The sequence below is a fragment of the Schistocerca americana genome, chromosome 1, assembly GCF_021461395.2.
Source record: "Schistocerca americana isolate TAMUIC-IGC-003095 chromosome 1, iqSchAmer2.1, whole genome shotgun sequence".
Taxonomy (NCBI): domain Eukaryota; kingdom Metazoa; phylum Arthropoda; class Insecta; order Orthoptera; family Acrididae; genus Schistocerca; species Schistocerca americana.
The window spans coordinates 1,055,469,196-1,055,481,518 of NC_060119.1; the positions used below are offsets into that span (position 1 = coordinate 1,055,469,196).

Here is a 12,323-nt window from a genome sequence, read left to right on the forward strand (position 1 = left end):
TAAAATATCAGATGAATTATCTCATGCATTTATATGTAATACTTGCATAATATTACCTCATACATTGATAAAGTGTCTTCACTTATTTCACTAATAAAGCATTTCTCATTCGGCCAACTGATGAAAAGCAAAGTTAACCCAATGGCACAGTATTATCTCTCAACAGCCACACAATGTACCATACAATGAGGTTCTTTTTGTAGAGGTTATTTCACATTCTGTATGAAACTTTTTGTAAATGATTACATAGAACTCAGTTATCACAAAAGATAAATATTTTTGATCAATGTGAAGGCTTGATAAATCAGATAATTTAGTGGAGTATCATCAATGTCAGATAAGTGATCTATAAAGCAAGTCCTGATTCAGCATCTTATTTAAAGTATTTCTTTTTTCAGAAAATACACCATTATGGGTTAGAGATTTCAATACAGTTTACATGATCCATTCTTGTGGAATTTCTAGTCTTGCAACATCATGTGAGAGCCTTTTTCAAGTTTGGAACAGTAGGAAAAACATAGTGACAGGCTTACAGTGGAATCACAACCCTTGTGATTCATGGTATGGGAAAGACCTGCATCAGAAAAGTGAGTGTAACTATTTTAGAAATCTACTAAACTACTTTCACAAGTTACTTCAATATAGTTGATCACAAACCTACTCAGCTTGAATGTGTGAAAAGATAAATGATATGCTGTGATGAAAGAGATTGCTTAGTACTAACTCACATCCATACACAAGAATGCCACTTCTTCACAATGTAAGACTTACAATAAAAAATTGTTAAGGCATCCATTGCCACTTGTTGACAAACTGTCTCTCGGCTTCTGTCTTGGGTTCATCGGCTGACATTAGTTTGTAAACAACATTATGTAGCGGAAATGCTGAGTCGCAGATAAGCACAACAAAAAACACTCTGACAATCAAAACTTTCGGCCATTGGCCTTCGTTAACAATAGACACACATACGCGTGCACACATGCACACGCGCGCGCACACAAGCACACGCGCACACACACACACACACACGTGCACACGCGCGCACACACACACACGCGCACACACACACACACACACACACACACACACACACACACACACACACACACACACACACACACACAACACGTGTGCGTGCACGTGCACAAACGCAACACACACACACAACTGCAGTCTCAGGCAAGATTTTCCATTGTTTGATTAGTTTGTAAACCCCACTTTTACATTCGCACATTTTCTGTTTTCCCGTTTTTATGTTTATTTTTGTTGGTCTCCCAATAGAAGTCCAGTTCTCTCAATACAATACTTTCCCATCAGTAATGATTCTGTGTGACAACATTTCTCGCATTCTAAGTTTTCTTTGGTGCTTTCATGACATTTACCATTGATTTTTATACAGATTTATGCAAAAAGTGCTTCATATTCAGATAGTTAAGCAAGATGAAAATTTAACAGTCATGGGGGACTGGAATTCGACAGAACGAAAAGGGAGAGAAGGAAAAGTAGTAGGTGAATATGTACTGGGGGTAAGGAATGAAAGAGGAAGCTGCCTGGTGCAATTTTGCACAGAGCTTAATTTAATCATAGGTAACACTTGGTTTAAGAATCATAAAAGAAGCTTGTATACGTGGAGGAGGCCTGGAGACACTAGAAACTTCCAGATAGATTATATAACGGTAAGACAGAGATTTAGGAACCAGGTTTTAAACTGTAAGACATTTCCAGGGGCAGATGTGGACTCTGAGCACACTTTACTGGTTATGAACTGTAGATTAAAACTGAAGAAACTGCAAAAAGGTAGGGTTTTAAGGAGATGGGACATGGATAAACTGAAAGAACCAGAGGTTGTAGAGTGTTTCAGAGAGGGCATTAAGGAACGTTTGACAAGAACAGGAGAAAGAAGCACAGTAGACAAAGAATGGGTAGCTTTGAAGATGAAAAAGTGAAGGCAGCAGAGGATCAAGTAGGTAAAAAGGATAGGGCTAGTAGAAATCCTTGGGTAACAGAAGAGAAATTGAATTTAACTGATGACAGGAGAAAATATAAACATGCAGTAAATGATGCAGGTGAACAGGAATACAAACATCTGAAAAATGAGATCAACAAGAAGTGCAAAATGACTAAGCAGGGATGGCTAGGTGACAAATGTAAGGATGTAGATGCGTATATCACTACGTGTAACATAGATACCGCCTACAGGAAAATTAAGGAGACCTTTGGAGAAAAGAGAACCACCTGTATGAATATCAGGAGTTCAGATGGAAAACCAGTCCTGAGCAAAGCAAAGAAGTGAAAGCAGAAAGGTGGAAGGAGTATATAGAGCGTCTATACAAGGGCGATGTACTTGAGGGCAATATTATGGAAATGGAAGAGAACATAGATGAAAATGAAATGGGAGATATGATACTGTGTGAAGAATTTGACAGAGGACTGAAAGACCTAAGCCGAAGCAAGGCCCCGGGAGTAGACAACATTCCACTGGAATTACTGATAGCCTTGGGAGAGCCATCCATGACAAAACTCTACCATCTGTTGAGCAAGATGTATGAGACAGACAAAATACCCTCAGACTTCAAGAAGAATATAATAATTCTAATCTCAAAGAAAGCAGGTGTTGACAGGTGTGAAAATTACTGAACTACCAGGTTAATAAATCAAGGCTGCAAAATACTAACACAGATTCTTTACAGACAAATGGAAAAACTGGTAGAAGCCGACCTAAAGGAAGATCAGTTTGGATTCCGTAGAAATGTTGGAACACACGAGACAATACTCACCCTATGCCTTGTCTTAGAAGACAGATTAAGGAAAGGCAAACCTACGTTTCTAGCATTTGTAGACTTAGAGAAAGCTTTTGACAATGCTGACTGGAACACTGTCTTTCAAATTCTGAAGGTGGCAGGGGTAAAATACAGGGAACGAGAGACTATTTAATGGTACAATTTGTACAGACAGTAGATGGCAGTTGTAAGAGTCGAGAGGCATGAAAGGGAAGCAGTGGTTGAGAAAGGAGTGAGGCAGTGTTGTAGCCTGACCCTGATTATTCAATCTGTATATTGAGCAAACAGTAAAGGAAAAGAAAAATGTGGAATAGGAATTAAAATCCATGGAGTAGAAATACAAACTTTGAGGTTTGCCAATGACACTGTAATTCTATCAAAGACAGTAAAGAACCTGGAAGAGCAGTTGAACAGAATGGACAGTGTCTTGAAAGGAGGATATAAGATGAACATCAACAAAAGCAAAACAAGGATAATGGAATGTAGTCAAATTAAATCAGGTGATCCTGAGGGAATTAGATTAGGAAATGAGTCAATTAAAGTAGTAGATGATTTTGTTATTTCGGAGGCAAAATAACTGATGATGGTTGAAAAGAGAGGATATAAAATGTAGACTGGCTATGGGAAGGAAAGCATTTCTGAAGAAAGGAAATCCAATAACATCTAATATAGGGTTAAGTGTCAGAAAGTCTTTTCTGCAAGTATTTCTATGGACTGTAGCCATGTATGGAAGTGAAACATGAACAATAGATACTTTAGAAAAGAAGAGAATAGAAGCTTTCAAAATGTGGTGCTACAGAAGAATGCTGAAGATTAGGTGGGTAGATCACATAACTAATGAGGAGGTACTGAATAGAATTGGGGAGAAGAATTTGTGGCACAACTTGACTAGAAGATGGGATCAGTTGGTATGACACACTGTGAGGCATCAAGGGATCACCAATTTAGTATTGGAGAGAAGTGTGAAGGGTAAAAATCTTAGAAAGAGACCTAAAGATGAATACACCAAGCAGATTCAGAAGGATGTACGCTGCAGTATTTACTCAGAGATGAAGAAGCTTGCACAGGATAGAGTAGCATGGAGAGCTGCATCAAACCAGTTTCTTGACAGAAGACAACAACAACAACAACAACAACAACATTCCTGCTCAAAGTCAGCCTTGGAATGAAGCAGAAAATGCAGGCTATAGACAGAGTTACTGATCATGTAATGCAGCATTTTCACTGTTGGCGTGTTAGGTCACAGCCACCTGTATTATAGGTTCGCAGTGTTTGGAAGGTTTGGAAAGTATGCTGAGTCACAGCCTTAATGATATTCATGATTCGATGCCAGTGACTCTAGTAGAAACCATTCTTCTACTCATTGGATTGTATTACAATAGCTTCACATTAATTTCACAGTCATTTATACAAATGAACACTGCTTTTGAAGTGGTGTCTATAATGGGCTTTCACGAATTGTCATTACTTCCACATGAAATTTGCTAATCTGAACTAGGTATGCTGTCTTAGGTTGGCACAACCTTAAGTCACACACAAACATTCCTCCTCATGATGCTCCATAACAAAGGACCAAGTGATGTTGACAACAAGCTGTATATTTCTTATCTATTGTTCTCTGTTTATGAAGACTGCCAATTTTAGCGTTTTACCAATGCTGTGTTACAAGTTTTATTTGACATAACTTTATAATGATTATCAATATTAAGTCTCACATTAGAACAAAAATACCATTTTAATATGGGTTCATGAAAGAGTAGAGTTAACTGCTGTTAGAAAGAACAAAAATAATTAATTACTTCAGATTTTTCTAAACAGGCATAATTTAAATTGTTTTAATTTCATATTTTGAACAATATAAAGAGAATGACAGTAACAGTACTTTCTTCACTTTCACTTTTTGTGTTTCTATGCTTTACTGTATTTTACACTTTCCTGCATTTTACACTTTTTGGGTCAGTCTGCTGAAAAGTGTAAAAAGGGGTTTTTACTGTAATTATTTTTTTAATAAAAGAAAGAAAATGACAACAAGCAAGTGGATGGATCATAAAGTACACTACTGAGTTCACACCTCCACAAGAAATTCAGGGCACAGTGTCCAATAAATTGCAGACAGCAACACACATCAGTAGAACCACTGCTTTTAATGGTAGTCCAAGTTTATACTTTGTTCTTACTGGAGATTTATACGACACATTGTGAAATCCAGTCACACTTCATTGATTTATCAATGAAGCTCACAGCCAGCAGCCTTCATCTTTAATTAAAGCCATAAACATGTCAAAACTTTAATGATCAGGAAAAAAATCTAAAAGTAAATTATATGTAGATGAACCTCTATCTCAAACTTGTGTTCTGCTACACAAACCAAATTCAAATGCAGAAAGGATTAATAACAAATCAACCCATTAATACAATCTCCAACTGCTGCAAAACAAGCAATCTGTTCACAAAAACTAATCGCTATGGCCTTTCATTAGTGCTGGACAATGCAGGCTGCAGGCAGTAGCAGGATATCAGACAGCAAAAAGCACACACATCAAACCAAAAATTTGAAAATTATCCTATGGATAACAATTTCAATAAAATTACATTTAATAACAATTCAACTCACTGAAACTGAGATTTCATTATTTCTGTTATAATTTTATGAAAACGATAGTAGCTACTCACTGTGTGTGTGTGTGTGTGTGTGTGTGTGTGTGTGTGTGTGTGGGGGGGGGGGGGGGGGGGGGTGTCTATTTTTGACAAAGACCTTGTTGGCTGAAAGCTCACTTTCTGTCAGTCTTTTTGTTCCGCCTATCTGTGACTCAGCATCTCCATTATATGGGGACTAGCAACTATCCTTTTCATAATATTGTTACATTCCATCCTAGATTTTCCATTTCGTTATGTGATAACAACAGTTTACACCTACATTCTTTTCTATGGATGAAGAAATTTAAACGCCAATGAAAATTAATAGCTATCTGTTCAAATAAATGATGACTAACTGACAACCTCAGCTGCCGACAGGTGTTGCTGTTATACCTCAATGTGGACAGCTGAAAATGTGTGCCCCGACCGGGACTCGAACCCGGGATCTCCTGCTTACATGGCAGATGCCCTATCCATCTGAGCCACCGAGGACACAGGTGAATAGCGCGACTGCAGGGACTTATCCCTTGCACGCTTCCGTGAGACACACATTCCAAACTGTCCACAATTCTACATATGTATTGTACCTTATAGACATTTGCCCACCCACTCATTACTCGCGCACGCTTTGGCGATTCCCGTAAGAGTTTGGGCAACCTGTGCGCATTAGCACAGAATTGTGGACAGTTGGGGATGTGAGTCTCACGGGAAGCGTGCAAGGGATAAGTCCCTGCAGTCGCGCTATTCACCTGTGTCCTCGGTGGCTCAGATGGATAGAGCGTCTGCCATGTAAGCAGGAGATCCCGGGTTCGAGTCCCGGTTGGGGCACACATTTTCAGCTGCCCACATCGAGGTATAACAGCAACACCTGTCGGCAGCTGAGGTTGTCAGATAGTCATCATTTATTCCAGGGAAACGCTGCACGGTCATCAACGGTAACTCTTCTTTCGAGAACAAGTTACTGTCTTCGTATATATCTGTTCAAATGGTGTAAATAGGTATAGTATTTGTTTTAAAGGTAATTCTAGTTTGAACAACATATGAATCAAACATCTTGAATCAAAATACCATTAATTCACGGCAAAAAACAACCATAATGCTAAAATGAGGAACCACAATGCCTATAAATACATGTAAGAAATATCCTAATTAGCAAGAATAAGCAATGAGAAGATGAAAGAATATATAGAATGGCTATACGCTGCAGACACTTGACGAAGTGAAGAAGACCTTGGGATGTAAAAAGAAGATAAAGTTGCAGATGATGACAAAGGAAATGCAATACTAACCAGTGAGATTGAAGAATCTATGAAGGAGATGAAAAATGGAATGGCAATGGGAATTGGTGAGATTCCTGTGGAACTGTTAAAGTCACTGGAGAAAGGAGGGAAAAGGGAGTTGATTGAATTGTATAATGAAATATATGACAGGAAAAAGGCCAAGTATCTTAATGCCTATAGAAAAGAAAAAGAACAGCAAGAAGTGTGAGGAACATAGAACAGTGAGCCTGATATCACATGTAGCCAAAGTCTTGCTGAGGACGCTCAACAGAAGACTATATGGAAAGTTGAATTGCGTAATAGGATATGAAAAATTTGGTTTCATGCGAGGAGTGGGAACTAGAGAAGCCATAGGGCTACTGAGAGTGATAGAGGAGAGGTACATGGAGAAGAAAATGAAGGTGTATGTTGTGTTCATTGATCTTGAGAAGGCTTTTGATTGTGTCAGATGGGACAAACTGATGGAAACCCTAAGGAAACATGGGGTTGACTGTAGAGATAGACGGCTAATTAGAAATTTATATTGGTACCAGAGAGCAAGAGCATGAATAGGAGGTTTGATGAGTGAAGAAATTGAACTGGGAAGAGGTGTAAGACAAGGTTGTTGTTTATCACAAACACTGTTCAATATATATCTCGAGGAAATTATTAGTGAAAGTTTTGATGGAAGGAGAGGAGTCTGTATAGGGGGTTGGAGAGTGAGTGTATAAGATTTGCAGACGACATGGTTGCGATGGCAGAGAGTACAAGAGAGATGGAACAAATGTTAGATGATCTAAACACAAAATCAGAAGAATATGGAATGGAGATTAACAAGACGAAAACAAAAGGCATGGTAATTGGATGAAAGGGGAGAAAATGCTGTATGAAAATAGGGGGAGAGGAAATAGAGCACACGAATAACTTCAATTACTTGGGAAGTGTAATAATGGATGATATGTATTGCTCAACAGAAATTAGGAAAAGAATTGCAATGGCAAAAGAAGGATTCAAGAGGAAACAGAAATTACTTTGTGGATCACTAACCAAAGATCTGAGGAAAAGACTTGCCAAATGTTACATCTGGAGCATTACACTATATGGTGCAGAGACCTGGACATTGAGGAAGGAAGATGAAAGAAGATTGGAGGCACTAGAGATGTGGATATGGAAAACGTGAAATGGGAAGACCGAGTAAGGAATGAAGAAGTATTAAGAAGAGTTGGAGAAGAAAGAAACATGATGAAAGTCATCAGAAAGAGAAAACGGAACTGGATTGGACTTTGTTTGAGGAGGGACTGTTTATTGAAGAAAGAAATAGAAGGAATGGTGGAGGGAAAAAGGGGAAGAGGAAAAAGAAGAAATCAAATGCTGGACAATATCAAAGGAGACAAATATTCAGAAATGAAAAAGACTGGCTATGAACAGACAAAAGTTGAAGAGGCTTAACCCATGACAAGACCTGCCGTAAGGCAGAATACCATACTACTAGCAAGAATGACTTTCAAGTGAACTATAGAATATTCTTAAGTAATAAGGGAGTCAATACTTCTATATGCAAAAATCTGTGTTTCAGTAAAAAAAAAAAAAAAAAAAAAAAAAAAAGAGAGTTGTTACATCACATATCTTGGCTCTGTTGCAAAGTATCAGACCTCCATCTTCCTTATTGCCTTTCACGTCCCATTCACTTTACTATTTACTGGTACTAATAAATGCTTGGTTTCAAATTTGTGAATGCAAGACTTCTGGCAAGTTTACTGTAGGAACAAAGCATTCTGTACCTTCACTCTGATAGATTCTTAAAGCCAGTCACTGCCCCATTAACAAACAGGTCATCAGACAAATGTAAACACAAATATGTTATTACCTCAAAATCAACTCCATTAAAACCATCACTTCGGCAAGAATTACGTTTCCTTATAGTTACAACAGTGCGCTGATCATCATCTTCCTTGAGATGAATCATTCCTAACACTCCCCAATGTATTCGCAGGGCACCTTCTAAAACAAGTCGACCATTTACCTGTGGGAAAAGTAAACATTTCACAGTTAGAAGTCCTCGTATCTGCTTTTTATCAAAACAATTGTCAAATGAGTGCAATAGAGTTTAGACCAAGGACAGAATAAATAATACCATACAGACATTCAGTGTACGTTCAGAATTACTCAAGTAGCCCAAATCTGGGCTCACAGGAAGCCTAAACAAAAGGACTTGTAAACAGCTGTACTCTACAATGGCATGACGAAGTTGCTTGGTTAGCAGTAGGATATGCAGGATCTACGCTACAATGGTTTAAAGTCTTAATCAAAAGATGTAAAGAAACAACAGACAGATTGGAAAAAAAGATCAGGAAATATAATTCATGGCTGTACATAGAGACTTTTGTCTGTACATAACTTGAACAGTTATTTTATATTGTATGTGCCAGCAGTGAATGAACACACCTGGAATTTAGCAATGAATAATGAAAGTGAATTTAGTTGTGTGGGCTATGGCAAAGGAAGTATAACCATTCATCATCTATTATATTTAAAAAATCAGCTGAACCAGCATTTCTGTATTAGTGTACTTAATATATTTTCTGTAATTTATCAATCTTTGCATCTAAAGAGTTTTCTCATAGCTTATTTGCCATTCACTTTTTCCAGAATACTTCCCATTTTAACTGAAATAGCCATATATGGTTTTATTTAAAATTTAATTTAATTTGAAAATATCTTAAAGGAACATCTGTTACATTCGATAGCAATAATGCGACGGAACTAGTCTCTCTTCGAACAACAACTCAGTGGGTCTCTGGAGTAATGGAGTTGTTTAAATTGTACATATAATATTCTGTTGTCAGTATGGGTGTCACGCTGCCAGGTGAAAGATAGACAATGCTATGCACTATGCTATGGTATGATACTGAGAGAGAGAGAGAGAGAGAGAGAGAGAGAGAGAGAGAGAGAGAGAGGGAGGGAGGGAGGGAGGGAGGGAGGGAGGGAGGGAGGGAGGGAGAGAGAGTTATATTAAGATAAAGTTTTTCATTCTTGTTGTCTTACTGGTCACAATGGCTACAAAACCACTATTGTTGTCAAGGTATCTAATTCATCTAGTGGGGCTAAAACAGGCAATCATAATAGTACTTGTGAGTAATTGGAAACAAGAGTTCATGACATGGTGCAGTTTGAGGTCAGCCATCCAGGCAGAAGGGACATCCAGCTGCGACAGAGCCAGTTTAGTATCTTTTTTTCTTAAATGAGCTTCTGATGGGAAGTGAACATAATGTGTGTTTTTTCCTGATTTACTAGTGTTTATTTATATTTACAGCATGTGTATTTATTCCTACAGTAGCTTTTGTGAAAGCCGAGTCTCTAGTGATAAGTAACTGTTGATACACCTGTTGTCAGCAGAGAAATTTAAATCTGTTTTAAGACCTTGTGGATTTTGTTCTTAGGCTACAGTGAGTTACACAGTGTGATATAGATGGGGCCCTGTTTGAAGCTGTGTGTGGAATGAAGGGGAATTGGCCACTGACCACAAACAGCTAGAAGCTGCGTTGCACTGGGTCAACAGGCTTCTGTCTGCTGCTGACACCTGTGGTGACATCAGGGCACTAGACACAAGACCTTCAATATTTTTGGTGCTGTTGGAATCCCCTGGTGACCTAGTTGTTGTTGATGTTGTAACTTTGAATAAACAACATCTAACCAAACCATCTTCACTCAATAGTGAATGGTATATGATGGTTGGTTTGCATGTCTCTGGGCAAAAGGCAAAAGGTGAAATTGGGAACTTGCACCAATTTCTTTATGCCTTATGGCTGGTTCACAGTAGGCCAGTAATTTAGTCAAGTGATGAGTGATTTAGTGACTAAAAGTGTCTGAAAGACATCATTTAGTAAAGTTAGTAAGTAAAATAGTTTAGTCGGTCCAATCCAGTAAACTGAATAGTAGCCAGGCAAGTAGCTACACCCCACACCAGCTCACTTACAACTGGTGCAATACTAGACACATGTGAATACTGTCTACTTAGTAATACGCATTATTGCCTTTCTTCTTTTCACTCTCAGTTTCCAGCCATCTGTTTCTTGTGGATGAGCAACATATGCTCCAGCTACAATCATTGCCACTGCTACTAGCCCTGGAGGCACAAGAGCACACGCAACTGTGTCTAAACAGGGTGGAATGTAACAAGTACAAGAAGGAAAGTTGCTATTCACTATATAGCTGAGATGTTGAGCCGCAGATAGGCACAATAAAAAAGACCTTCACAATTAAAGCTTTTGGCCATTAAGGCCTTCGTCAACACTAGACACACATACGTGTCAACACACACACATTCACGCATGCATACGTGCACGCGCACGCGCCCACACACACACACACACACACACACACACACACACACACACAAACGTAACTCACACACACGACTGCAGTCTCAGGCAACTGAAACCACACTGCGAGCAGCAGCACCAGTGCATGATGGGAGTGGCGACTGGGTGGGGGTAAGGAGGAGGCTGAGCAGGGGAGGGGAGGGGGGGGTAGTATGGTGGGTGGCAGACAGTGAAGTGCTGCAGGTCTGACAGAGGGCAGGGGATAGGTGGGTGGAGGGGGGGAGGGGGTAATGGAAAAGGAGAGAAATAAAAAGACCAGGTGAAGTGTTGGAATGACGGCTGTGTAGTGCTGGAATAGGAACAGGGAAGAGGCTGGATGGGTGAGGACAGTCACTAATGGAGGTTGAGGCCAGGAGTGTTACAGGAACGTAGAATGTATTACAGGGAAAGTTGCCACCTGTGCAATTCAGAAAAACTGGTGTTGGTTGGGAGGATCCATATGGCACAGGCTGCGAAGCAGTCACTGAAATGAAGGATGTCATGTTTGGCAGCATGTTCAGCAAGAGGGTGTTGTTTCTTGGCCACAGTTTGTTGGTGGCCATTCATGAGGACAGACAGCTTGTTGGTTATCATGCCTACATAGAATGCAGCACAGTGGTTGCAGCTTAGCTTGTAGACTACATGACTGCTATCATAGGTAGCCCTGCATTTGATTGGATAAGTGATGCCAGTGACCGGACTGGAGTAGGTGGTGGTTTGAGGATTTATGGGACAAGTCCTGCATCTAGCTCTATTACAGGGGTATGAGCCATTAGGTAAGGAATTGGGAGCAGAAGTTGTGTAAGAATGGACAAGTATATTGTGTAGGTTCATTGGACAGCAGAATACCACTGTGGGAGAGGTGGGAAGGATAATGGGCAGGACATTTCTCATTCCAGGCATGTGAGGTAGTCAAAACCCTGCCGGATAAAGTGAGGTGGTGGGAGACTGGAAAGATAAGGCACGGGAGATTTGTTTTACGGTCAGTGAAGGCTTCAGTGAGACCATAATTATCCTCCCAACCTTGTACAAAAACAAATCTCCCATGCCTTATATGTCTGTAATATACCTAGATGCAAGACCTGTCCCATACATCCTCCAACCACCATCTACTCCATTCCAGTCACTAACCTCACCTATCCCATCCCAGGCAGGCCTACCTGTGAAATCAGCCATGTGGTCTACAAGCTCAGCTGGAACCACTGTGCTGCATAGTATGTAGGCATGACAACCAACAAGCTGTCTGCCCTCATAAATGGCCACCAACAAACCGTGGCCAAGAAACA

General features: G+C 39.6%; 1 protein-coding gene and 2 non-coding genes across 3 annotated transcripts in view; 1 reads left to right on the forward strand and 2 right to left on the reverse strand.

Moving 5' to 3' along the window:
* LOC124617184 overlaps positions 1-12,323 on the reverse strand; it is a 79,063-nt gene that overhangs the window by 36,128 nt on the left and 30,612 nt on the right. Inside the window, exon 5 of the mRNA XM_047145244.1 lies at positions 8,544-8,699. Coding sequence (XP_047001200.1) covers positions 8,544-8,699 — 156 coding nt within the window. The remainder of the gene's footprint in view (positions 1-8,543; positions 8,700-12,323) is intronic.
* Positions 5,836-5,909, reverse strand: Trnat-ugu. The gene has a single exon. It is a non-coding gene; the product is annotated as a tRNA-Thr (tRNA).
* On the forward strand, positions 6,172-6,245 carry Trnat-ugu. The gene has a single exon. It is a non-coding gene; the product is annotated as a tRNA-Thr (tRNA).